Source organism: Manis pentadactyla, chromosome 5 (assembly GCF_030020395.1).
Source record: "Manis pentadactyla isolate mManPen7 chromosome 5, mManPen7.hap1, whole genome shotgun sequence".
Classification (NCBI taxonomy): Eukaryota; Metazoa; Chordata; class Mammalia; order Pholidota; family Manidae; genus Manis; species Manis pentadactyla.
Window position 1 is genome coordinate 158812689 of NC_080023.1, and position 27494 is coordinate 158840182.

The 27494-nt window shown below is 50.7% G+C and overlaps 1 protein-coding gene across 2 annotated transcripts in view; it reads right to left on the reverse strand.

The window, feature by feature from the left end:
• The window catches only part of TGM2 (transglutaminase 2), a 31975-nt gene extending 13629 nt beyond the window's left edge, over nucleotides 1-18346 (reverse strand). For both annotated transcript variants that reach the window (XM_036902308.2, XM_036902309.2), the window contains exons 1-6: nucleotides 18149-18346; nucleotides 14656-14835; nucleotides 9852-10094; nucleotides 6301-6419; nucleotides 3707-3835; nucleotides 2452-2629 (exon numbers count right to left, since the gene is read on the reverse strand). In XM_036902308.2, coding sequence (XP_036758203.2) covers nucleotides 2452-2629; nucleotides 3707-3835; nucleotides 6301-6419; nucleotides 9852-10094; nucleotides 14656-14835; nucleotides 18149-18158 — 859 coding nt within the window. In that variant the 5' untranslated portion in view covers nucleotides 18159-18346. The remainder of the gene's footprint in view (nucleotides 1-2451; nucleotides 2630-3706; nucleotides 3836-6300; nucleotides 6420-9851; nucleotides 10095-14655; nucleotides 14836-18148) is intronic.
• Nucleotides 18347-27494: the final 9148 nt, after the last annotated feature.

Sequence of the window (27494 nt, forward strand, 5' to 3'; positions counted from 1 at the left end):
CTTTTGTTTTACTTTTAGTATTCAGTGAGGATGAGTCTCTGAGACAGGGAAAGGGTGTGGGACAGGGATGAGACTTTTGCCCTGTGACTGCCACCAACTGGGGCAAGAGCTTCCCAGACTGCCCTGGATGCTGGCCAGCAGACTGCGGAGGAGGGAGGAAGGAGCGGCTATGCCCCTCCACCTCTTGCCTGGTTCCCGTGCCCCGAGGCCTGGGCAGGGGCCAGACTCTCCACTGCTCTTAGCAAAGGCTGGTGTCCCAACCCCCCCGCCTTGCCCCGCTGCCATGTGACAGGCCTGAGTACAGACCCGAGGCTTGGAGAGGCCTGTCCCTGCTGCCCAAGGAGCAAGGCACCACTCCTGTCACAGGGAGGGTGTCTCCCGGGAGGCTCATCATCACAGGCTAAGGCCAGGAGGATGGCCCAGACCTGGGCAGCTCACCAGCTGTGTGACCTTGGGCAAACCACTCCCCTCTCTGAGCCTCATTTCCTCCTCTAAGAGGAGCTAATAATAGCAGCTTGTCCGGATGTTGTAATGATTCAGAGAGGTGATGGGGGTGGGTAGTTTCGTGTGCCCAGTGCCCAGGCTGGAACAGCAAAGTGTGTTACGGTGCCCATCACTACAAACATCTATCTGGTCTTTGTTGGCCGACTCTAGGACATTGAGAAAATGCTCCAGGATCTAGCTGAGGAATCGCAGATTTCCTGGAACCCCACAAACCCAAACCTCACCGGAACCAGAGACAGTGCTAAGTAACATCTCCCCGGGGTCCTGAGAGCGCCCTGTGAGTTCGGGCAGTCACCTTGTCTCCATTTTACAGGTGAGGAAACTGAAGCTTGGAGATACCGCTTATCTTGCCCAAGTTCACCCAGGGGTGAGAGGCGGAGCTGGGATTCACACCAGGCAGTTCAGCTCCAGAGTCCCTGGTCCCACCATTTGGCTCCCCCACAGAAACCTAGGGCCCAAGGCAGTCAGACGCCCCCCTCGGTAGACCAACCCTTCCCTGGCTCTGTTACACACCAGGCCTGGGAGAAGGCTGCTGGGCCTCCGAGGCAGCCCTGACCTTGGGGAGAGGACAGTTGTGGGCAAGATCTATAGCCGACTCATCAGGGGGTCACAGCAGGGTGAAGGCGGCATCTATGGGTGAGGCTGGGGACCCAGGCTGTGGATGGTGGGGGTTTTCCAGAAAACCCATGGGGTGCTCAGAGAAGGCATGTGTTAGGCCCCTCAAAAGGAAGGGCCTGGGATGGGGAGTTTCCACAAGAAAGGGGAATTCAGAGGCCACAGAGAGCAGGCAGGAACAGAGTGGGGGTGGGGGAGTGGGGGTGGGGGAGGGAGCGCAGAGACAGTTTAGCTGCCGGAGCCAAGCTGCCCCTACCCAGACTGCTAGCGTGGAGGGCAGCTCCAGGGCCGCCGGAGGACACTGCTCCGGGCCTGAGCACTGATCACAGAGTCAGGAAAGCTGGGAACCAGAGGTCAGCCTCTTAGATTTCTTGAACCTAATAATAATAATACTAAATAGTAATAATAATAATAAGAAGCAGCAGCATTATATAAGTGTTTGCTGTTATGCACCTGAAATCATTTTAAGCACTCACACACAACTGATTTAATCCTCAAAACCACCCCAGAATAAAGGTAGTAATATTATGCTGATTTACTTATATAATGGAACTGAGGCTCAAGGGACTTAGATGATTTTCCCAAGGACACACAGCTGGTAAGAAGCAGAGCTGGGATTTAAATTCAGGCCTTGACTCCAGACGTCATGTTCTTAACTGGTGTATGATACTAACCCATTCTCACAAGCATTATCATCAGCCCAGGAGCAACCTTCAGCTTTTCTGGGCTCAAATTTTCAAGATTTTTTTCAAGATTTATTTTACATTTTGGGTTTTAAATTGCTTTATATTTCCTCCTCTGCTTTTTAGAAAGGGCTTTATCTTTCTTGACATTGATGATAATATTATTATCAAGTTATTACTAGCTAATATATATTGAGAGCTAAGAACTGGGCCAAGTACTATGTGCTCTGCAGCTTTATGTCAATCCACCTTAGGAGGTAGGTCCTGCTGTCCCATTTAACAGATGAGGAAACTGAGTTTCAGAAAGTCATTTGCTCAAGGTCACAGAGCAATTAAGTGTAACTGAGGATTTTTAATTTAGGTGTGCCTGGCTCCAAAGCCCATATTCTCAACCCTGAGGGCATGCTGCCTCCCAAATTACATCTCTTGATCCTAACAACCACCTGAGGGGTAGACATTGGAAAAAAGACCAGAGAGGGGCAGCCATCAACTCCAGGCCACACAGTACACCAGTAGCACTAGAGGCAGAAGCAGGACCAGAACTGGGGTCCCCGATTCCCACCCTGGTGCTCTCTGTGCCCCCAGCCCAGGGCTCACAGAGGCTGCGGGCAGGTACCAGGCTCTCCCCACATCCCAGTGTGCAGCTCACCTGTGCAGGCCACAGCAGCGAAGACCCAGCACTGGCCATACTTGACATTCTGGCAGCCGTGGTTCTTCCAGCGCCTCAGGATGTCCACACTGCCGATCCAGAACATGGGGCTGACGCCATCCCCATAGTTGTTGTCCCAGCGTCCCAGCAGCACGCCCTGGTCATCATTGCAGTTGACCTGCAACAAGCAGGGCATCAGAGGGACAAGCCTGGGGACAGGACGACAGCTGCACTACAGCAAACATGAGTTCGTTCGGCATGTGGTGAAAGGCAGGGAAGGGAGCTCTGGGAAGAGGGAACAACAGGTACAAAGACACCAAGGTGTGACAGTGTGTTGGACATGGTTGGGGCTGGAATATGGGGTGCAGAGAAAGGAGGGGCAGGCTGGAGCAGTGTCAAAGTCGTGAAGGCGATGCTGGGGATGTGAATTTGTACATGGGTGGCAGGGGAGTGGCACGGCGCGATCCAAGGCTTATACAGACCCACTCCGGCCCTTGCCCAGACTGTGTCACCCCCCAAAACTCCCATTACTTTGAGAATAAATTCCAGCTTCCTGATTGTAGCCTACAAAGCCTTTGTGCTCTGGCCCTTGCCCACCTCTGCAGCCTGCTTGCACCCCATGCCCCCTTGTTGACTCTGCTTGGGCCTCAGTGGCCTCACTTCTATTCCTCAAGTCTGCCAAATTGTTCCTCAAACCAAGCCCTCCTCAGGGCCTTTGCACAAGTGGTACCTTCTTCCTGGAATGCTCTTCTCCTAGTTGCTGTATCAGCTCAGGGATCATCACTAGGCAGGTACCCCCAGCCGCTCACTGAAGTCAGGCCCTGCAGTCAGACACTCACCCCTGTGGGTCACTTCAGCATGTGTATCAGCATTTATGACTGTCCACTTGATAATTTAATGTCTGTCTCCTTCCTCCACCTACTAGAATGTAAGCTCTACGAAATTAGAGACCATGCATGTCTTATACCTGGCTGTCTCTTCAGCACCTAGGACATAGGTGGCACTTGATAAATTTTTGCTGAATGAGTGTGCAAATGAATGAATAAACGAATTGTTCTGAGGACCCACTTGGCATTACACTCATTTGAGTAAATCTTGTCTTTCCGAATATAACCTCTCTTAACTGAAGCTTATCCATTCCCTGGGTGCCCCCACTGTGCCCAGTGCAGAGCATGGCCTCGTCATCACAGGGAGGGAGGATCCTACTGGGGCCCGTCGTGGGACCCTGTGCCTGGGTGAGCCCAGCCACACTCACCATCCTGCTCACCACCCGGCCCACGTAGACAGGACTGCTGCGGCGGGAGCAGTCTCGGCCAGCGTCCCGCAAGAACTTGGGGTTGACGTCCAGGAGCATCAGGCAGATGTCCAGGATCCCATCTTCAAACTGTATCAGAGGAAACAAGAGGGTGAGGGAGGTGAGAACATCACCTCCTCTGGGAAGCCGGCTTTGAAGCCCAGCAGCTGTAGGTCCTCTCTGTTCTATCCTACCCACTATGAAGGCTTGAGCTGAAATAGCTGTATCTCTGTCATCCCAGCTTTGTCTGGCCCAGGAAGGGGTGGGGTGGGATAATGACTGAGTTTGTGAGAAATGGAAGGGGGTGTGCCTGCTTCCAGGGCCTGGCTGGGGGGTTCTGGAAATGTGGAATAGAGCCCACAGTGTCCCTGAGGCTTCCCTTCCCTCAGAGCCACCTCAGGCCCTGCCACTGCCCCTTTCCCATCTGTGCTTTGCCAAATCTCCCTCTTCCCCTAAAGCCTGACTCACCCTGAAGAACTGGTGAGAGTCCCCTCCTCCCCCTGCACCCGCCCCACACACTGCTCTGATCGGAGCTGGGGTTGATTGTAGATATAACCTAATCTCGTGATTCCTCCATTCCTTTGTTTCCACCGTGCCCAAGGTTAATCTAGATTCCCCACTCTACCTGCAGGGCCCTTCATAATCCTTGCCCCACCCCTCTCACCTCATCTCTTACCACTCTGCCCCAGGCTCACTGCCTCAGGTCCTTTGCCTTTGCAATTTCCTTTGCTTGGAATGCTTACTGCCATTCTCTGCATGGCTCACACCTTCTCATCCTTGCGACTCAAATGTTATTATCAAAAGTAGGGCTCCCCTCCTTGCCACTTATCTGACCTGTCAAGGGCTCTCGTATGCACCCCCCTGTTCCCCACCTCTGTGGTCTTGTCCCAAACCAGGCCTCCTCACAGGTTTCCCTCCATGCTACAGAGCAGCCCTCCATGGTTTCAACCCTTTGGTAGCTCTCTATTGCCATCAGCCTGTCATTCACAACCTATCATTCACTGCTCATCTCTCCCACTTCATCTGTTGGGGTTCCTTTACACATCAAGTGTCCCCCAAGCTACAGAATTCTTCTTAGAATAAACTTGTCCACTCCTGAGCTTTTGTTCATGCAATTCCCTTTCCATGCTGGACTATACTTCCATCTACTTCAAAGCCCAGCTCAAAAGTTGCCTGTTTCAGGAACTGTCCTGATTCCCACACATAGCTATTCCCTTCCTTCCTCAAGGTCTTATCCTGGATTGTAATGACATCCTGGATTGTAAGGGCTGACCCACAGCCCAGCACAAACATGAATACAGGACAGGAACTCAGGAAATGAAAGGAAGGATTTGGCTTTGTTCTGTGTCCCAGGGGAGAAGACAGAGCCCTGGAAATAAGAGCCAGCTGATTTTTTAAAATGTATTTATATGTCCTGGTCACACTGCCATTTCATTTATATCCCACAGCAGGCTACATGATTTCTGGGCAGATAATTTTTCAAGTTATTATCTCCACTATTCAGATATGCCAACTGAGGTCAGAGACTCAGAGCACATAGGTTAGGACTTCCTGTGGTCCCTGGGCAGGACTCCATAGACCTGAACATGGACCCTGACTACGGGCTGCTGGGAGAAATCTCAAGGGGAACCCCACCCCAGGAGGCCAACACTGCCCTAAGACACCAGGAGGTTGATGGGCCAGGAATGTGACAGTTCTTGCTTCATGAGTTTTCTCAGCAATGGCTCAAGAATTTTTATGAGATTCTGGAAGGGAGAGGAAAAAAGAGCCCTGATTTGGAGAACCAGTCCAGGCTGGTCAGCTGAAAGACAAGGAACCACATGGAACAAAATGAGCCATCAGGTAAGGTCAGCCAGGCACGGCTTAGACAGCCATGCCCGGGCTGACCCATAGATTTGTGAGAAATAATAAATGGCTATTGTTTTAAGCCTCCCAGTTTGGAGCTTATTTGTTATTCTGTAAGAGCTAACTGATACAACTAGTGGTTCTCATAGTATGATCACTGGGTCAGCAGCATCACTGCTGGGAACTTACTAGAATGCAAATTCTCAGCCCCACTCAGACCTACCAAATCAGAAACTAGGATGGGACACAGTTTTAACACACTTTCCCAGTGATTCTAACATATATTCAAGTTTGAGAACCACTGATCTAGATAATGGTATAAAGCGCCTCTCAGCACAGCCTAGCACATAGTAAATCAGTGTTTGCTAAGTGCTGCCCATTATTTTGGTATGTGACTTCGAATGTTCTCCTTCTGTTTCCTGGAGTACCTACCAGCCCCACAAGTCCCAAAGTCTCTCCTAATTCTTTCCCCACATTGGGCCATGGCGGCTGTTTCCACAGTGAGTAGGGTAACCCTTTGCAGTATGAGCCTCAGGCCTGGCCTGGGCTCTCTCTGAACCTCCAGCTATTACAGGGCCCTTGAATCCCCCTGACAGTGTGGTGTGGGTGACTGAGACGTACTAACACCTTTACAGCTTTGACTGCCTGAGACCCATGGTCTAGTGCACAGTAGGCATGAGACGGTTGGAAGGGGCAGGGTGTGGCCCTACCTGTCCAAAGTTCCAAGGTGAGCTCTTAATGAACTTGGCTGAGCCCTGGTAGATGAAGCCCTGCTGGGTGAGGACATACTCCTGCCGTTCTTCCTCTGAGTCCAGGTACACAGCATCCTCTGTGGGTGGGAATGAAGGGGCCTCAGCTCTGAGTAGCAGGGCCCAGGGTCCCCATAGACATGGCAGCCAGGATGCTAATTCCCAGGGCCAGGCCATTGTCTCTGAGGCCCTTCCATCTTTTAATCAGAAAAACTAATCATTAACCAATAATCCCGTATCAATGAGATAAGGGGTTATCAGCTAGTGATACCAGTGCCTACCATTTATCCAGCACTCACCTCATGCCCAGGACCTGTGCTAAGTGTATGACATATATTAACTTGTTTAATTTCCACAAGAGCCTTGTGAGGAAGGATTATTGAAAGCCCCATTTTACGGAGAGGAAAGCTAAGACTCAAGATGATTTTATAGATGGAAAACTGCTGCCAAACAAGGGACAGAGGAGCACTAGGTGAGTCAGGGGTCCCTCGGCTCTGATGCTCACTTGCGTGTGACCCTGCACAGCCCTCTCTTTCTCTGCCCACCTCGTGTTCCTCAAGAGTAAAATGTGATGGCAGATCTGAAAGGTACATTGCAAGCTAAAGCCCTGAGCCAGAGGGAGGAGCATGATTCAAGGTAAAGCAAAGCCAGGAAAGGGTCTCTACAGCTCAGGGAGGTGGGATCTTGACCCGCTTAGGGAATCAGGGGGCGCCACCTTGAGCAGGTAACATCTGAACGTTGCCTTGATAAATGACTAAGATTTAGACACTTGCAGTGTGGAGGAATGGCCTTCTAAGCAGAGGACCAGAAAGAGCAAAGGGTCAGCTGCTGGGAACTGCAGGGTTCTTAGTTCCCTGTGGCTAGTGATGACAGAAGGGGGGACTGAGGCACTTGGGGCCAGTCAGCAGGAGGTTAAAGGTCAGGCTGGCCTTCATCATCCCCATTTCACAGAAGCAGAAACTGAGGCTGGGAAGGGGAAATTCAGAGACATATTATGACTTTGGTGGCCCCTGGGTATTTTTGCCTCCCTGAGGCTTTCTTCCATAAAAAAAATATTTAAAAATATATTTTTACAACTGCATTGGTTCAATGATAAATATTAATATAATGACAAATAATATATAATAGTATAATGGCAAATATAATGACAAAGATTAATAGTATATATTAAATATATTATCTGACCAAATGTTCATTTTTTTTTCCTTCTGATTTTAAGACAAATTAAAACATTCTTGTGGGCCCCTAAAAATCTGGTAAGTGGGACCCGGGATGCAGTTGCACAGCACCCCCCGAGACCCTGGGCTCTGTTGGCCCATCTGCAGAGGTCTGAAACCCCCCACTCTGATTGCATGGCAGGAAGCAAATGTGAAAGTGGCCAAGGGTCTTATATATCCTGCTTTTGTTTCCAGAGACTGTGCAGCAAAAGCTTGCCTCATGATAAAAGAACTATGTGACTGTTAATCAACTGGTCGTGAGGGAGAAAGAAGGAAAGAGGAAGAAAACCCCATGGTGTTTCACCATCAGGGTGGGAGTGTCAGTACTTGTCAAATTGTCCTCACCCCAGCCCGGGAATCTGGGTCTGTGACATCTCCGGCTCAGGTCTCCATCTGACAAAGGTGGGCACACTGGGGACGAGAAATGTCCCACATACCCAGCACTCCATCCTGTCCTTGCTGGAGTTCAGGGACAGGGGGTCCCATTTACAAGCAGTCCCACCCTCTCCCCCGAACAGGGAGAGCAGTTTTCTGGCCCAGCACCCCCACCCCCAGGGAGCCCAACTTCCTGCCTCTGTATCACCAGCTCCACTGGCCCCTCAAGCCTCCTGCCCTGGGATGTGGGTCACGTCAGTCACTGTGCTGATTGGCTGACCACCATCCCAACCTTCTGGGCTGAAAGGGGCAGGGCCAGAGGAAGGGGGACATCCCAGAACCTCGTCCCTGTTCCCTGGACTCTGAAACCCTGCAGTGTCGGCTAGCAGGGGAACCCTGGCATGTTCCTGCCCCATGGTTAGGGCTGCCAGCTAGCTCTACAGATTGAAGAAGTCAATACAACTGTACAGTGGGGTCCAGCAAGGCCACTTCTATCCAGACAAACCATTGCATGTGGCCACAGGGCATATGAGCAAGGGTGCTTGTGGAGACACCCTCCCGTGATGAGTCACTGGGGAAAACCTCATGGCCATGGGTGGAAGGGCCAGATGAATGAACTGTTCACACTGGCAGGACCCTGGGGAATCTGGCTCTCGAAAAAGCAGATGCCTGCAGACCAATGTGGAAGGAGCCTCAAGACGTATCACAGGCAGAAAAACACCCAAGTTTTGATTGATGTATAATGTGGGATCCTTTTATGTTGTGAGAGACAGAAACCCATTAATACAGCAATGTCTCCAGGTACATACACCCAAATCTAAGGAGATGAGCATCCAATTCCACTAATAATGGTGCTTCCACAGGGGGAGTCAAGGTGGGACTGTTTCTCCACAGTGCTTAAAGCTTTTACAAAAAGGATGGTCTACTGTCTTACGGTTATAATTAAAAATAAAAGCCAAAATACATAACCAATAAAAAATCTTTCTGCTCAAATATGTTATAAAATGTCCCAAAATGGAGAAGAAAATATAAAGATGTGGCCCAGTAAGCTGGGTGCCAGAATTTCTGCCCTTAGCCCAGGCTTTGAGGAGGGACACCCCTTCGCAGGCTGGGGCCGGCCAAGGCTTCCCTGTCTGCCTTGCTGTGTAGGACCAGGAGGAAACAGATCTGACTGCCTTGTTAGTCAGATGGGGAAACTGAGGCTCAGGAAGGGGCATGGCAGCCCCTGCCTCTCTCTTGCTCGAATCAGTCTCAGCTCCACCAAGCTCTCCCTCTGCCTAGTTCTGTTTAGCACTGTCCACTTGGAATTGAAGGGGCCTCCAAAAGCCATGTGACCTCACTGAGCCTTGGTTTTCTGTCTGACGCAAGGACACCCATGGGATTGTTGAGCGACCATCTAAAGAGGCGCTTAGGCAACCAAACTGCCCTGCCTGCCCTCTGGCTTCCCCACCCCTCTACCCCTCCCTCAGTTTCCCCTCCATGAGCCAGTCTGGGGTAGATTTAAAACAAAGTCCCATGGAACAAACCCAGGCGTGGAGCCGCAGCCCTGGGCATCCACTGGGCACCCCATTCCTGAATGGGGCTTCTGAATCAGAGACACCGCCATGCCCAGCTCACAGTGCCATGAGGACCTATGGGCTGCAGACACGGGGCAGCTCCCTAGGCAGCTCTGTGGACTCAGGCAAGTCATTTTGCTTCCACAAGCCTGTCTCTACTCTGTAAACAGAAATAACAAGAGTTCTCGCATCACCGAGGTTTTGTGAGGCGAGGCAGCACAGTGGGCCTCACTCTGTCTACCTTGTCTCTTCTGCCCCATCCCCCAGCCAGCACCCTCCTCCCCGCCACCCCCAGCAGTGGGCCCTATGGGTGGTCCAGTCCCACCCACCTCCCTGCGCCACCCATGGGTGGAGTCTGGCTCACCTGGGCACCAGGTGTTGAAGAGCAGGTTGAAGTGGCCCAGCACAAAGCTGGAGCCCTGGTAGCCAGTGGAGGCCTCCAGGCTGAGGCGGTACAGGCCGATGGGGGCATTGGCCGGGGCGCTGAGCTGCAGCGAGAGGGCGCTGCCCTGCTGGTCCACAACCTCGGCCATCCAGATACCCTCCTCCACCGCGTCAGACAGCGGGAACCGGGCCTTGGTCCCCACCTCCTCACTGGGGGCAGGGCCTGCAAGGGGAGAAAGCAGTGACCCTTAGCCAGGAGTGGGACACACACCGTGGGTCGGGGGAATCCCACACACCTGGGTTCCACCACTAACCACTGAGGGAACTTTGGCAAGAGGTTTCATCTCCCTGAGCTCCAGTTTCCTCATCTATAAAGTGGGGCTCAGACCTCAGCCTTGCAGGATGCTTATGTGGGAATGCATGAAAAGCTGCAGGCACATGGATTCCTCCTGGGAAAGGGGACAACCTGGGGCACAGTGCTCTGGGCTGGCATGACTTTGGATAAAAACACCCGCTCTCTGGGCTCAGTAGGCCCATCTATAGCAGAAACAGGAGTTAAGCAAGAAGCTCCTCACAGGTTCTCCTTTTCCGCCTAAATCCTTGACCTGCTGGCCTCCCACTTTCCCTTGCATAAAAAGCAGCCCAGACTCTGAGTAGAGTGGGACCTTGGTCCTCTGACACCCCCCTGAGGGCCTGTCTGAGAGCCCCTTGCTGTCAGGTGCTGGCCATAGAGGCTTTAGGGGTTTGTCTCCCCAGATTCCCCGACTTTGGGCCTCTGTATCTCCACAGGCAGCTCCAAGGAGGTGGTGAGAACCATCCCTCACCTCCCTACAGCCGTTTACACTTTCTGAAGGGCCTGGGTACTTCCTGCTTCCTAGAGCCCTTGAGTCTTGGAAAAACTGAGGTTCAGAAAGCAAGGGGTCTCCCAAGGATATCCCAGGGATCTGTGGCAAAGTGAGCCTCCGAGCCCAGGTCTCTAGGCTCTGGGTGGTCCCCCACAGCGTCTCTCATTCCCAAAGAGGACCCTCCCTAGTGCGGGTCTCAAAAGCTCCATGAGGTAGAGAGGCAGCCTCAAACCCGGCTGCTTTTCAAGTGGAGGGGAGGGCCTAGCCCCCGCAGGCAGGTCTGAGTCACAGAAGGGCGAGCAGGGCTGGTCACCCCTCTGCAATTGGGCGGCAGTGAGGAGAAACAGAACCTTTGCTGGGTTGGGCAGCTGCCAGAGAAAGTTTATTTTTGTTCCTCTGTCTCCCTCCCTGCAGCTTGGCCCACTTGCTGCTGACCATGTGGGGGCTGTTCACTGAGGGGCTCCCTCCCAGTACCCTGCCCCCTCCTCCCCACCCACTAGTCGCACCCACACCCAGGCCCAAATATATACATGAAGTAATAGGCATGACCCAGGCTTCCGGGACCCTGTCTGGGTGCCAGGCACCACTATAAGCCTTAAACACTCCCAAGGGGCCAGGCAGCACTGGGGCTTGAGGCCCAGCCTGGGTCTGATTCCTCAACCCAGACCTTGAGTTCTGTGTGACCTGGACTAAGTCACCAGGCCTCTCTGATCTGCAATTTTCTCACCAACGAAGAAAATAGGCCTAGACCACGTGCCTGGGAAGGTCCATTCAAGGTCTGAAACTGGCTCTGTGGCCTGGGACAAGCTAGTTAGCTTCTCTGTGCCTCAGTTTCCTCATCTGTAAAAGGGGGTCAATTGCAGCATCTTCTCATAAGGTCACTGTGAGGCTTAAAGAAGGTGAGGCATGCAGAGCACATCACAAGGTGCCTGGCACATAGTACGTGCTCAGTAAGTAACAGTTCTTGTTTATTATTGTCACTCCCACCTCCCAATGCTGCTTAGAGGATTCAGTGAGAGTTCATGGAAAGTCTTTAACACAGTGACTAGCACATAGTAATTATGCAGTAAATGTGACCTACCCTCGGTGTCATCAAAGGGGACCATTAAAATCAGAATTCTCAGGCCAAATAACAGATTTTGAGGACTGGAGTAGAATGTAGAAATTGTCTCATTCAATCAAATCACTTTACAAATATTGAAACCAGGGCTGAGAGGGTAAAGTTGGGGTGCATATGTCCCAGCTTGCTTGGGATACTCCCGGTTTATGCCTGTGGTTCCAGCATAATTCTTAGTGGTGCCCCTGTCATTCTCAGAAATGTCCCTGTTTGGATAATCAGTGATCTGGTCACCACAGGAACAGCCCAGGCCAGGGCCCACAGCCGCTGTCACTATTGACATACCACCCTTGTGGACAGGTCAGGAAACACATTTCCCTTTGTCTCTGTCCCTGGATGGCAGTGTGCAAACACACACCCTTTCTTCCAAGGGGCCCTGGAGGGTGGGATGAAGACAGGCTTTCCCCGTCAGCCCAGCTGCTGCTCACATAAGCTGGCTTTGAAAATCCCTTGGCTGCAGGGCCACATGGAACTGGCGTGGGGCCAGAGACCCGTCTGGGCCTGACTGACCTTGGAGACCTGGAGGGTCCTGGCCCTTATCCCGGACCATGGTGAGGGGGCGTCAGGGAGGCTGATGAGAGGAATCTTCCCGAGTAAAGCCTTCTATTAGCCTCATCAGTGTTCTTTTCACTGCTTCAAGTGGACCTCGCTCCCACCCCTTTCCCCTTCCAAACCCTGACCCCTGCCTTGAAGGGAAGCAGAGCTTCATTCCTGCAGCAAGGATGGGATTTGTCCACTGTGATATGTATCCCATAAGAGAGCTCATCAGGTCTCAAAATGTCTGGGTAAAAGATTCAGCATCTGTGTATATGCAGGGTCAGGCCATACACTCCATTTGCAGAGTGACCATTGCCAGCTTTTCCTGCCTCAGTTTCCCCAAAGAGGTAGGGCAGGCTGATCACAAACTAGAATGTTCTAATGTAAAAGCAGGGTGTCAGGTCAGGCCCTGGGCGGGATGCTGACCCAAGTCAGGCCTTGAGGTAAAAGGCCTGGCTGGCTTCCTGGTATTGTCCCTCAGGCTTCCCGAGCCCACAGGAGGGTCTTGGTAACTCAGAGAGGGAAGTCCTGTGACCCAGAGATACAGTGCCTTCCGTGGCTGCCTGAGGAGGCAGTGGAAGTGACCAGGATGGATTAGCTGTGGTTTGAGTGAAGTCGGTAGAGACTGGAGAACAGAGATTAGTTGCTGGGGTGGGAAGGTCAGCGATCCCCCGCAGTCCTGAACTTGGGACCTAGTTACTTAGCACCAGGCTGCTGCAACACAGGGAGGAGAAAGAGAGGGGACTCCTTGGACATGAAAAAAAAGAAAAGAAAATTGGCAATCAGACTGCCCAAGCTGGAACTCATCTACCATTCCATTTCACAGAGGAACAAATCAAGGCTGACAGGCACTTCTGAATAAGTAAATGTGGCTGCTGTCAGGTCACAGCAACGAAAAGCCTCAACTCTGGGGTCAGGGTTTGAATTTTGCTCTGTTCCTAACTCACCGTGTGCCCTGGGACACTAGCCAGACCTCTTTGAGCCTCAGTGTTTCCATCTGTAAAATTGCAGCTCGTTATATTTCCAAGATTGGAGGACTTGGGATGAGCATGCGTACAGTAGGTGCTCCATAGATGTTGTGATTTTCATCACCCCAAGCCTGACTCTTCTCAGGGCACCATAGCTAGTCCTTAACTGCCATATACTCCAACCTTCCATTTTAGAGAAGGAGAAAACTGAGGCTGGAAAGATCAGAGACTTGCTGGAGGCCTCTCAGGTCTGTTAGAAAGGCCCTAAGTGTGGTGGTTGTGTGTTTGTGGGGGTGGCCCTGGGTTGTGGGTGTGTCTCTACCAGAAGGGGATATCCGTAGCCAGTCTGCAGGCACTTGATAAGCCTTATCTAACGGTCTCCCAGGTAAATAGGGCCTCAGCTCTCTTGCTGCTCTCTCTGCCCTCCGAGATCTCATAAAAAGCTGGCCTTTCCCACCCCTGGGCCAGAGGCCCAGCCAGGAGGCCCTTCACTGACCTTGAGGGAGTATTCCTACCAGAAGCCAAAGCCAGTGATTTGGCATTCAAGGCCACTTGCCCAGCACTGGCAAAGTAGATTGGGCACTGGGCATCTAGGGATGGGGTGGCTAGGACCTCAATGCCCCTTCACCCATCAGCAGAACCCCTGGAACAGCAGCCGCTGGTATCTACAAGGTGCTTCCCCATGTCAGGCCCTTCTCATTTAGCAGCCATCTACCAGGAGTACTTTTCCCAGGATAAAACGGGTTCAGAGAGGCTAAGAAACTTTCCCAAGGCTACACAGTAGTTAGGCAATGCAGTCCACACCAGAACTAGGTCTGTCTGTCCAGCCACCTTGCCTGAGGCAGCCTCCCCAGGCTTGCAGAAGGAGCTACTAGAACACAAAACTGCCATCTCAGAGGGTTGGAGCCAGCTGGGTTCTCTCCGCCACCCAGCCAGATTTCGACCTGATCCCAGAGGCCTGCTGAGGTTGTGTGGATTCGGGGAAGTGACTGTTGATAAGAGTTGGAAAGTTTTTTGATGTGGGAAAGAGTGAGCAGGATCTTGATGAACTGTATGGTAGGAAAAGAACCTTCAACCCTGGTAATAACAGGTTCCAAGAAGCCAGGTGTTCAGAGACGGACTTGTGTACAAGGCCTGGGGTGACATGCCTCCACTTTCTGGGCCTCAGTGCCTTCGTCTGTAAAGTGGAGCTAGTGATTGCTGGGGATTGCTCAGGGGGCAAAGAGGAATTGGAGTCACCTGTCCCACTATCTGTTAGGGGCAATGACATCCCAGAGCAGGACAGGTCAGGGTGTGGGTTCTGGCAGGGCTACTCACCAGTCACCACACTGAAGGTGAGGCTGTCCACACTGGCCTCGTAGTTTCGGCCCTCAAAGTGCAGTGTCAGCCGAAAGGGCTGGCCCCTCCGCACCACCAGCCTCTCCCGGCACAGGTCGGCTGTGTGGTGGTCTCGGCCATTGGCTTCCAGCTCAAGGTCGCATCTCTCTAGAACCAGATCTGTGGAGAGAGCAGGCGGGACATGAGCCATGGTGGTCTCCCTCAGCTCCCTGGACATAGGGGGGCCAGCCCTCTCTAGCTAAAGCTACCAGGTCCTCCCCCTCCCAAACCCCCTGCCCTACCCCGTCACCCGGGGGCTAGCGGGGGCAGAATCTTCCTCACCCCTAATCACAAGGTTGTGCCCACCACGGCAAGCTGAGAGAGGGCTCTGCCACCTTCCAGCTGTGTGACTTCAGGCAAATTGACTTTTCTGGGCCTCACTCTCCCACCTGTCCACCAGTGGGGGCAGCGGCATCCACCCCGCAGGGCTGCTGTGAGCCACCAAGCACACCGCCTGGCACCCCATACATGCTTCCTACACATGAGCTGTCCTAGTGTGCTTGGGGGGGGTCTTTTATAAAAAAAAAAACAGGGGCAGTATTGGGTAGAGGTTAATTACACAGGCCTTGCCTTTCAGGTTCAATTGTCAATTTTAGGAAACACAGAGGAATGTGTGAAACAAAGAACCAGGATGCAGTCAACAGAGTTCACACCCTGGGGAACTAGAGGCAAGGGATCTGGTTTCTTTAACAAATAAATTATGAGAAAGAAAAATGAAGAAAAAAAAAGTTGGAGGGAGAATCTAGAGAATAAGAGAAAGTTGAGGCATTCTGACTCATCGTGCTCTGGGGGCCCCATTTGGATCTTGATTTTTTTTAAAACCTGTCTTAAAACGTTTGTTACATTAGGAGACAAGTTTGCACCCTGAGGGAATAATGGTGATATTAAGGAATTTTTGTTAATTTGATCATGTCTAAAAAAGGGATGCCCTATCTTTTAGATATATGTTCAGAGAGAGGAGTATTTACAGGTGAAATGACGTGATGTCTGGGATTTATTTCTAAATAACAGGGGTGTGAGATGAGGGATGTAGGAGGCGAGAGTAGTGGTTGGGACTGGGTATAGATAGAATATAGGCATTTATTATACAGTTCTCTCTGCTTTTATGTATGTTCAATATTCTCCATGATAAAAGCTTTTTAAAATGATAGGGGATTTGGAGTCTTCTGGACCTAAGTCTCAGTTTTGTTGTGCCACCGTGTGATCCTGGGCAGGTGTCTCTCCCTCTCTGTGCCTCCTTCCCTGAAGCCTCTGAGGGCTGCTGTGGAGTCTAAGACAGGATGTTGGGACATTCTTTCTCCAGGACCTAGCCCAGGGCAGAATTTTGATACGTGAAAGCTCTATTTATAGTTCAGAGAGAGCTGAAGACCAGGGCAGAGGTAGGGGGAACAGGTAGGTGGGGTCTGAGGGAAGCACAAACCTCATAAACCTTAGCAAGCTCAAGGTCCAGATTAAGAAAACTGTAGCATGAGGGGAGTGGGGACAGCAGACTCACAGAGTTGTGGGGCCCTTGAAGAGTATCTGGTCCAAGTGAGGCACAGGGATGGGGATTTATTTGCCCCAAATCACCCAGTAAGTCTGTCCTTCCACTGGGACATCGACCCAGGTCTTCCGCCTCCTGCCATGGAATATCCTAAAAGTGAGGTGCAAAGTGGCCAGCGACGCCAAGGGCTTCTACATGGATTAGCTCAGCTTACACCTCACAACTCCACTCACACAGGGACCATCACCATCTGCACGTTGCAGAGGGAGGCATTACGTGGCCCGGGTCCCAAGGCAAGCTGTAGCTTCAGAATTCAAACCCAGGCCTGTAGATTCTAGAGCCTGCACTCGTCGCCACCCCACTCACAGCTCGAGGTTTGTTCCCCACCACCCCCTTCTCCCATGTCCTTGTTTTTCTTGAATCTTGGAGGGGACATGGGGAAGTGACCCCCTACAATCACGGCAGAAGAGATCCCCACTGCCATAAGGAAGAACTTCCTGCTGACTTGCTAGGGTGAGGAAAAAATACTGTTTTTGGAAACTTGCACTCCAAAAAGTTTAAGCCGGAAAGAGACCACCACTGTTCCCTGGGAACCTTAGAGAGATGGTCTGTTCCCAGCCTGGGGTAGGTGGGGTGCTTTCTCGGGCTATTGTCTGAAGAAGGATTTCCAGAAATCATGCCCAGTTCCAAAGGTATAGAAACACTGGGGTCTAGAATCATCATTTTTCTGCATTTATAAAGGACCCAAAGTGTTTCAGGCCAATGGGATCCAAGTAGGAAGTGGCCACCGTGGCAGTGGGGCAGGGGGCTCATCATAAGTGGCATCTCTAGGGTTCCCCAGTTCCAGTGAACCCCACTCTTGGGGATGGTGTGGGAAACTGCACTGGGGACAAGTGGCCACCTAGATGACACATCACAGCCAGCCCTAAGCTGGTTTTGATCCTATGTATCGGGGAGCTGGGTCTCAGAGAGGGACAAAGATGGCTCAAGATCACACAGCCAGTCAGGCAGGTCCATGGTTCCTCCCTGTCATACCTGCTCAGCCTTCCCCGTGTCCCTCTCCACATTCTCTCTCCCCACACCTCCATCCTGGGGGGTGCAGCAGTGCAGAGGCCATCTCCAAATGGAGTTCACCAAAGAGTCAGCCAGGACACGGGTCTAGCAGCATTACTGCAGAGACATCCTCCACTGTGGAACACCCTCCCCTGGGAAGGTAGCAATGCCACCATGTGTGGGAGGGCTGGAGGGACAATATAGGAAATTGATTGAGCCTTTCTCCAGTCCTCTCAGCCCACCCAGATGTACCAAGGGCTGGCATCACTGTCCATGTTTCCAGGAGGGGAAACTGAGACTCAACAAATGGCCAAGGATTAGAGTTGCAGAACTTGAGGGCTGAGAGGAACCTCAGAGAATATGCCTGCACTCAGTCCACACCCTCATCGGATGCTGGATCCTTGTCTCTGATCTCCTGGGTCCAAGGAGTCAGCCAGACGTGGCTCACACACCACTAGGGATAGCATGCACACCTCCGCCCAGCTGGCAGCGGCTAACCAAAGCTAAGCGTTCTGAGGCCAGGCCAGCACGTTCTACACAGCTTTGTGCCACCCGTAGCAGGGACCCAGCCCCCACTGACAACGGGTCACTAGCATAGTACTTTAAAGTTTACAACTCGCCTTCAAGTTCCATTGCTTCATCTGGTCCAGGGAGGCAGGGGTTAATGATTATGCCCTGGGGATGGGGAAACTGAGGCCCCAAGCAGCTCCAGGACCGGGAGCTAGGCACCTTTCACCCAGTCCAACCTTCTGGTTGCTCTCCAAATCCCAGGGGATGCAGGGATTTAGCCCCAGCCTGCTCCTGACTCCCCACTGCCCAGGAGGCACCAGGGAGACCAGAGAGACCCAGCCAGCCCCGGGTCCCTGAGTTGCCTGCGGTGCCGACCCCGATACTCACCCTCAGCCATGGGCAGGTGGTGGCGGTGGCTCCTCCGACTGGTGGCAGGACCCTCCAGGAGCGGACCACTGGCGGCAGGCACGGTGGAGACTGGGAGCTCTGGGAACTTATAGCCTGCTTTGGGCGGGCCGGGGGCGGGGCGTGCGGGAAGGCAGGGGCCTGGCGAAGCTCTCACGGCCCAGTGAGGGGCCCACTCTCTCCTCCGCAGGCTAAGGTGCAGAAACCCGAGGGGGGAGCACAGCCAGGCAAGGGCGCCCCCTGGGGGAGCGGATGGAGCGCAGGCTGGGACAGCACGGACAGGGACACAGACCAGGACACACAGACACACCTGGGTACACAGAATCAGACCTTGAGTAACAGAGACACCTGGACATGGAAACACACATGCAGATGCAGACACATAGTTTCACAGGACACACTGCATACCTGGACACACACACTCAGATTTAAATACACATGGAGTAGACACACACACACAATCAGAGGCATAGGGATGAAGACACAGAGAGACACAGACACTCTGACAGATGCAGTGGACAAGCTGGTCACACAGACACACTGACTTACATGGTCACAAAATCAGATTAAAATCACAGAGATGATGGACAGTGACTGTAATGGGGTATGTGGTGGGGACTTGATAATGGGGAGAGTTTAGTAACCGTAATGTTGCTCATGTAATTGTACATTAATGATACCAAAAAAAAAAGAGTCACAGAGACATGCCAAGACATAGATACAGCCAGGCACATACAGACAGGTACCCACCCAGAGAGGCACACACAGATTAGCAGGTGTCCAGATGCACCCAGCTCACAGACATACACAGACAGACCTCACAGGCATCAGCACATCCTCAGACATGGAGACAAGATCAGACTGGGGTGCCCACAAGCACACAAAAATGCCGATACTCTGAGATGAACACACGTGCAGACAGGGACTCATGAGCAGACATGCAGACATACCCAGGGACTCAGACACCCCCAGGCCCCTTCCTGTAGCAAAATCCTAATAATCTGCCTATTTTATCCATCCGTCCATCCATCCAACCATCCATCCATCTACTTACTAACCCACCCACCCACCTCTCACTCACCCTTCCCTCCACTGGTCTTCCTTGCAGGCCCACTGTGTGCCAAAAGGAAACAAAGCCAACATTCCAGGGACTCAGACTCTGCCCCTCATACCCAGCACCCTGGGGGACCCACTGCCCATTCTGGTCCCTCTGAGCCTCCCCCTAACCCCAGCCTCCTATGCTTCTAACCCACCATGAGGCCTGAGCAGGGAGGGTCTTAAGAGAAACAGGGGCCTTTGGCCTCCCTGTCCTTTTCCTGGAACAAGTTCCATATCGGTTGATGGATTTAGGCTACAAACTAGCCCCAATTTCCATTCATGTGTGACACAGTGCAGGGAATCCACCCATGCTGCTTTTGTGAATGTTTGTCCCTGAGTTAAATGAGCCTTGCCTGGGGTCTTAGTGAAAAACTCATGACATAGTATTGGGTCCTGCTGGCCTGTAACATAGGTGAACCTTGTAGCTGCCCATTTTACAGATATTGTTGCAGAAACTGCTTCCTGAAGCTGGCAAGAGCTCAAAGGAAGAAACAGGGTGAGTGAACATCAGTCAAGAAGCTAGGGTTTAAGTTCCCGCTCTGACCCTGACCGGCTGTGTGGCCGTGGGCAGGTATTTTGGATCTCCAGGCCTCAGTTTCCTCCTCTGGAAAATGGGGACAAGAATCTCTCCTGAACAAGGCTAGAGTAAGACTCAACCAAAAGCCTGAGGCCAGGCACCTAATACATAATGAGTGCTTGATAACTGGGTTTCTGCAAAAATGCCAGCTCTCCCAGGACCTGGCCCTAGGAGACAGGAGCCTCAAAGAGAAACAGGAAGCATAGGGACAGTCAGGCTTTGCAAAGGCAGGCCTGTATGTTTCCACAAGTGTCAGCCCTGCCTCAAGTGAAAGAATGGATTTTGTCTTTGTCCATTCTTTCCCATTTGAAAATGGCATGTTCTTCTCTACTCGGTACTCGTTTTCCTTTGTAATCCCTGACTGGGAGCTCCCTGGAGGACAGGAATCCATTCAGATCTTTTTGGGAGACCCAGGTTGTTCCCAGTGCTTGACATGGGGTCTTGGCATGACCCAGAGAGCTAGCTCCTCTTCCTCTTTCCCCTTCTCATAGAACTGTGGCCACTCGAGGAGTACAGTGCCTTAAGCAATCCCAGGACAGGGTCAGTGGTCGGCCAGAGCAGAGGCTGAGTCCAAAGGCCTGGATTCCAGGCCAGGCGATGAGGGGGCCCTTGGCCCACTCTGGGCTTCAGTTTTCCCATCTGTTCAGAGGGGTTGGGAAACCCTGCCTTGCCTTAACCTTATTGGGCAAGTAAGGATTTAAAGTCCATTTTCCTGACCGGGATACTGAGGCCAGAGAGGAAGGTCATGGAATCAAGTCCCCAAAGAGTGCAAGTCTTTATCACCCTGGGCAGGGCAAGCAACTGCTGCACAATGGTTAGGGCAGGGAGCATCTGAGGTCACTCTTGGCTGTGTAATTCTAGGCAAGCTGCTAGGCCTCTCTGAGCCATTAGTTTCCCCTCTCTATAAAGTGTAATAAGAATCACACCTCTGGGGATTAGAAGTAATGTCTCTTCAGTACCAGACACATACTAAGTGCTCAATAAATGTCACCTAAAACTTTTTTTCTGATGATATCATCAAGAGTGAGGACTCCACTTCTCCCACAAAAGGGAGATTCTTACATGTAGGTAAAACAGGTTTCAGACAGTGTAGAATATTGGGAGTGGTGTGCACTCACAAAAACTCCCTGCCTCCCAAATAAGTCTTGTACCCGGGGTCACTGATGCCTAAATCCCACCACCAGAGAGGTCAGTCCTTCACTTCCAGAAGGATTTCCAGCCTTCGAGGTAGAGACAAAGGTGAATTTTTAGAGCCTTTCAGTAACCCACTGCCAGTCAGATGTCCCATTTAAATCTTACAACATGATTTTTGTTATTTGGTAAATGAGGAAACGGGCTCCGAGAGGTAAAGTGACTTGCTCAGGTGCACAGTTAGGAAGTGGGGGCAGGGAACCTGGGGTTGATTCAAAAGCCTGTGCTGCCCTCCTGTGGTTCAGAGGTCAGCCTTATTCCCACTCCCCACCCCCAACTCAGAATCCGAATCCTGTCTGACCCCACAGCCCTTGGCGAGCGAGGCTTCAAGGGCAGGGCTCCATGCTTCCGACACATGGTATCTGGTGTACGGTAGACGTTCAGTAAATGTCTATGGCATGAGAGGGGGAGGATGAATCAGAGACAGTGGGAGGAAAAATGTAAAGAAGGAAAGAAAGGAAAGAGATGAAGTTTTAGGGAGGTTGGAGAACTGCCCCAGGTAACATAGTGTGACTTGCTCCCAAGCCCTGGCTGGGCTCTGTGGTTCCCCAAGGATAAGGGACCTCCAGTTGACAGATGGCCCTGGATGGCTGAGCTGGGAGGAGAGGGAAGGCAGTGAAGGTGGTGGGTGGGAATATGAAGGGCCTTTGAAGGCCTCAGCTTTCCTACCAACTGGTGACTAATGGCAGATGAGCAGCGTCTGGCATGAGGGAGCACAGCGAGGGTGGGGCCAGACTTCCCCGAGGTGGGGTGCAGTGAGGTAGGGGTGTTAGCACAGGGGACTGGGGGCAAACGTCAAGGGGCAGGCATGTCCTTTCAGGTCCTTTGAGAGGGAGGGTGCAGGGCAGCCTGCCTGAGGGAGGATCTGGGTGGCCAGAGGGTGGGGAGCAGAGAGCAAGGCACTTCTAATATTTCCATTTTACAGATGGAAACACTGACCTGGTCATCTCGTCTTCAGCTCTGCCCCCACAGTGCATCCTTCCTGCCCCTGGCCTAAGGTCTTAGCCCCAACTCTGCCACTTAAGCTCTGTGGGCAGTGGGCACTTTACTTCACCTTGTTGAGGCTTCAGTATCTGTTTCTAGAAAAGGAGGAATCACATCCCAGATGTCCCAGGGCTGGTGTGGAGGTGAGAGGCGCCATGGGGCTGAAGGGAGCCTCCTGAGGAATGGTCTGTGCTCTCCCCTTCCCTGCTAAAGCCCCGCCAGGGCTACATCCCAGCTCTCCAGCCTGGCATTCAAAGCCCTGCATGTCTGGCCCAACCTACCCTCCGATTGTGTCTCTCACATTTGCACCCTCCAGCCTCACCAGATACTCTGCTAGCCCACGGAGGCACCCTGAAATCACCTGCCTCAGGCCTTTGCTCAAGCTGTGCCCTCTAACTGGGACGCCCGCTCCTGCTCACTTATCAAAGTTTCCCCCAGGCTTTTCACCCCACCCAAAGGCGACCTCCTCTGGCTGGAGCCCACCCAGAGCCAGACTTCCCTTCCCTTATGTGCAGCGCCCACAGGACAGTCACAGCCGGCCTTGTATAAGGACCAATATGTACATGTCTCTGTCTCCCTCCACCTCCCTGGCTCTTAGTAGCTGCTCAATAAGTTTTGTTGGATGAGTGAGTGACCTGGGACACAGAGAGAGAGAGAGAGACTTGGTCTAGTCTGGGACAGGCTCTGGGAATCAGCTAGAGCCTTGGCTGGCAGGATTGTGGCACTGGTTGTCCATGTAAGGGCCAGGAGCAAAGGCGTGGTGCTGGGGCCTCTCTCAACTCTTGTTGCCTCCATCAGAGATGAGTTGTCTGGGCCAAACTTAGTTTCCAGTAGCATCTCCTGCAATCCCAGGAGTAGGAAGCCCCCCTGCTGAGCCTCAGCATGGGCAAACAACTTTCCCCAGGTCACACAGCAAGTCAGGGCAGAGTCAGGGTGGAGACTCCAAACACTATCAAAAAGTAAGTACTGGCCCTGTTTTGAAAATGTAAAAAAAAAGCTGCTTTTATTTAACTAGCAATTGGGTGGAGCACTGTAACGGGGAGTAGGGTGAGACATGGAGCTTGCATGATGGAAGCAGTGGTGAGTTGGTGTGGCAGGGGCTGACAAAGCTCCAGGCTGCAAGTGGGCCCCCCTCTTTCTGTCTCTGTGCCCTTTGTCTCCTATAAAAAGGGACTGAAACACCCCAGCCTACTGGGCTCAGAGGAGAAGATCTTAAGAAATGAAAGCCCCTGGCAAAGAGGATAAGTGTATTCTCTGATTGCTGTCACCAAGTAAGTAGTTACAGCTCTTAACTCTCTAGACGACCCAGGGAATGGAGAGTTTTAGGATTTTTGGACACTGGAGTCCTGATCATTTCAGACAGAAAGATTTGCTTTACTCATAGGGAAACCCACTTCAGACCCTTACACACAACCAATTCTCACTTACTCCGCACACAATCCTAACAAAGATAAAAGGGCCTAACCTGATGCAACAGTCCCAAAAGATTAGACGTTAAGACGTTAGGACCGGGAAGGAGAAACACTAGAGGGAGAGGTGCCAGGAGAGGGAGATGTTAGAAAAACTGCACAAGCTGGCCCAGGAACTCCGATGTTGGGAATGTCTAGGGCCATGTGGAGCTGGGTAAATAGTCCTGATCACTCTGTCCAGACTCACAGGACAATCCAGCACTCGTGACAGTGACACAGCTGAGTAAAAGGGATTTTGTAACTTGCACCTTGAGCCCACTGGACACCTTTCACTCCCTTCCTGCTTCTTCCAGTGGCAGCATGGTTCTGTTGTCAGGACATGAGCTTGGGAGCTCAAGAGTCCTGGCTTCAAATCAGGCTGTGCCACTTCCTTTCCTGTGTGGTCTTGTAAAGCCCATCTCCAAGCCAGTTTCCGTATCTGTAAAATGGGGATGATAATAACTTCACAGGCTTTTTATGAGAATTAACACTGTAACTGGTAGAGAGTAAGCACTCCAAAAGGTGGTTGATTATTTGACAATAAAAAGGCATGAAGTAGTGATACATGCTACTACATGGATGAATTTTGAAACTCTCATGTTCACTGAAAGAAGTCAGTCACAGATGACCACATGCTGTATGATTCCATTTATATGAAATGCACAGAATAGACAAATTCATAGAGACAAAAAGTAGACTAGTGGTTGTCAGGAGCTGAAGGGAGAGGGGAATGGGCATGGGGTTTCTTCTGGGGGTGAAGAAAATGTTCTAAAAGTAGATTGTGGTGATGGCTGCACAAATCTGTGAATACACTAAGCACCATTAAACTGTGTACTTTCCATGGATGAATCTTAGGGGTATGAATGAATTATATCTCAATAACATGTTTTTTTCAATGGTCGTTGATTAAAAAGCAAACAAAAAGCCAAGAATAAAACTCTGAAAACCTTTGCAAATATTGTCTCATTCTTAAATCAAAAACCTAAGAGAAACACTTGCATATGTGCCCAAGGAGTGTATACGGGGAGGCTCTTAAGAGCATTATTTCTCATGATACAAACTGGGCACAACCTAAGTACTCAGAAAAGGGGGATGGATAAATAAACCATGCCTGAGAATATTATGCAGAAGTTGAAAAAAGGAAGAGGTAGTCCTGTGTTTATGGCCATGGGATCAATTCCAAGTCATAATGTTGAACAAAGAAAGCAAATGGCAGGACATTATGGGGGATGAGATGCCACAAGACTGTTCATTTTCTATAATGATAAGTAGATACATGTAAAATATGTAAATGTGAGTATACAGAAGAAGGTTTGGAAGAATCCTCTCCAAATTGCTGATGATGGGAGGAATATTGGATCATGACTGGTGTGGGTAGTGGTGATTAAAAGTGGTTTCAGTGTTCCCTGAAAGGTGAGAACATCTTTCAGTGGGGGAAATGTTTTATGTATCACTTAGGTAATTAAAGGTTAATTTTCCAAAATAAAAGAATAGCCTATATTATATTTAATATTGAGTTTTTATAAAAATGAAAACACTCAAAGATAAAGAAATTTTGGCAATGCAGGCAGATAAAATACAGACAGAGATAAAAGAGAAAATAAAGATGCCAAAGAAAAGAAATCACGTAATCAACCCATAAAACCTTTGTCAATACTGGCATAAACTTGCAAAACCACAAGCACAGCACATAAATTAAGAGGAAATTCCTGCTGAGAGGTCCCACATCTGAAATTCGGAATTTCAAGGACCATATACTGAGTTTCAGTTTGCTTCATAAACCAATTTATATCTTAAAATGCTTCTTTTAGCACCCCTACACACACACACACACACACACACACACACACACACACACACACACACACGGAGTCCAAAAGGGTGCGTGAAAATCTTTTACTTAGTTAAAAGGGGGGTCCAAGAGGAAAGGCAATGTTTTGCCCAAGGCCACGTGCTTGGAAGGGGCGTTATGCACTCTCTGAAGTCCATGCTTATAACCCATACTGCTGGAACTTCATGCAATGGGAATTAAGCCTTTAGGTGGATGCCGGGCTAAGCTGTCATGGTCATCTGGGGCTGCTGGAGACGTGAGGGCTAAACTGCCCGATTCTGCAGCATTCCCCTGCATCTCCACCCCCTGAGGCTGAGTCATTGCTTGTGTCTGCCTGGCACACCCAGTTCAGTCAATAAGAGTCAAACACACTTTCTTTCATGGAAATAAATGACCCTTTAGGGCAGCGGCTGAGCTTGCCCAACTAAGTTGAACATTTGTTTGGCTGAACTGACCACTTGTTTCTCCTGCCTGTTTGATGAGCCACTCAAGTGACTGAACTGACAGCTTGTAGGTCTGAAGAAACACTCAGTCTGAAACTTGACCCAGTTAGTCTGAAACTTGACCTTCACATGCAAGGAGGCCCAGCCATCACCATGTCCCACAGTCACAGGAGGTGGGAACCTTGGCCTTATTCCTGGAAGGAAAGACACTGTGTGCAGGCCTCTGCAATTGATGGAGCCCTCTGTAGAGAAAGCTTGTCCATTTTGCTTCTGGGTAACTGTCCTTTTCTGTAGGCTTGATGGGGCTGTCAATCAAGCTGCTCTGCCCAATTCTAGTTAAGGGTGGGCCTGGGGCCCAAACTTAGCCAATCGGATCCTCTCCTGAGACTTTGAATCTTACAGCTCTGACACAAGTTCCAAATCACGGTTGAAGTTCACTGGTTCATTCCTAGAACTATTTGACTCCTTGTCTTTTCTGAAGCTAGCTAGGCTTTTTAGCTTTTTGTTTGATTTTTTTTAGTTAGGTTAATTGGGTCAACAATTCACATACAATTCACCATTTTTAGGTGTACAGCTCAATGAGTTGACAGACATATTATACAAATGTGTCACTATAATCATGATATAGAATATTTTCACCACTCCAAATTTTCCCACCTGCCCTTTTGCAAGCAATTCTCACAACACTTCTGTCTGTGGCAACCATTGATCTGGGTACTATTCCTATTGTTTGCCTTATCCAGAATCATATAAATGGAATTATACAGTGTATAGCTTGCTGAGCTTGCCTTCCCTCACTTGGCATGATGCATTTGAGCTTCATCCATGTTGTTGCAGGGTATCAGCAGTTCGTTTCTTTTTATTGCTGAGTAGTATTTCATTCAATGAATACACCACAGTTTATTTTTACAATTAACCATTTGAAGGACATTTGGATTGTTCTGGGCGATTATGAATAGAGCTGCTATAAACATACAGGTAGTTTAGTGTGGACAAATGTTTTCATTACTTTTGGGTAAATACCTGTGGGCCATCTCTATGTCCTTCCAATTAATTTTTTGGGTACTGTAAAGCTGCCCTGAGTCTATGCCTGTTCATGCAATCAGAGAGCTGAGCATATATATCTACATTTCCCTCACTTCATCTTCCCAAGGACTCTATGGGGTTTAGAGATTACTGTCCTCATTTTAAATAACCTGCTCCCAACCACACAGCAGGGACTCGAATCCAAATCAAAATAATGAAGGGAATCATAGCTGCTCTTCTAAATCTCTGGTCACCTTGAAGGGGAGGGGGGCAGCTTCATAATGCAGGTTCTAACAAGTGTTCATTGATTGATGGCTGATAGAATCAACACTTCACTCCCTTTCTGCACCCTCAGTTTTCCCATTTGAGAAATGACAAGGTTGAACCAAATAACGAATTTCGGATGCCCCTGGAGTCTGCAACTCCTACAGACTGTGACTGTAGGAGTGGAATCATTGCAGCCTTATCTTCTGATAAACAGTTCTATGGAAATTGAGCTGGTGGGGGAGGGAAGCCCAGTATGCACCACACAGCAGCCCCCACAGATGGCTTCCTGGGCTTGCACCCTGGGCTCGTTGACCCCCCAGAAGAGCAATTTGCACTCTCTGCCTTTCCGGTCTATGAAAAAAATACCCCTGTCACATTGAATTAACATCATGCCTTTGCTGAGAATGTTCCTATGGATGCAGCCCCCTCTCTTCATCAATAGAATGTCCAGGCTTCTAAACAA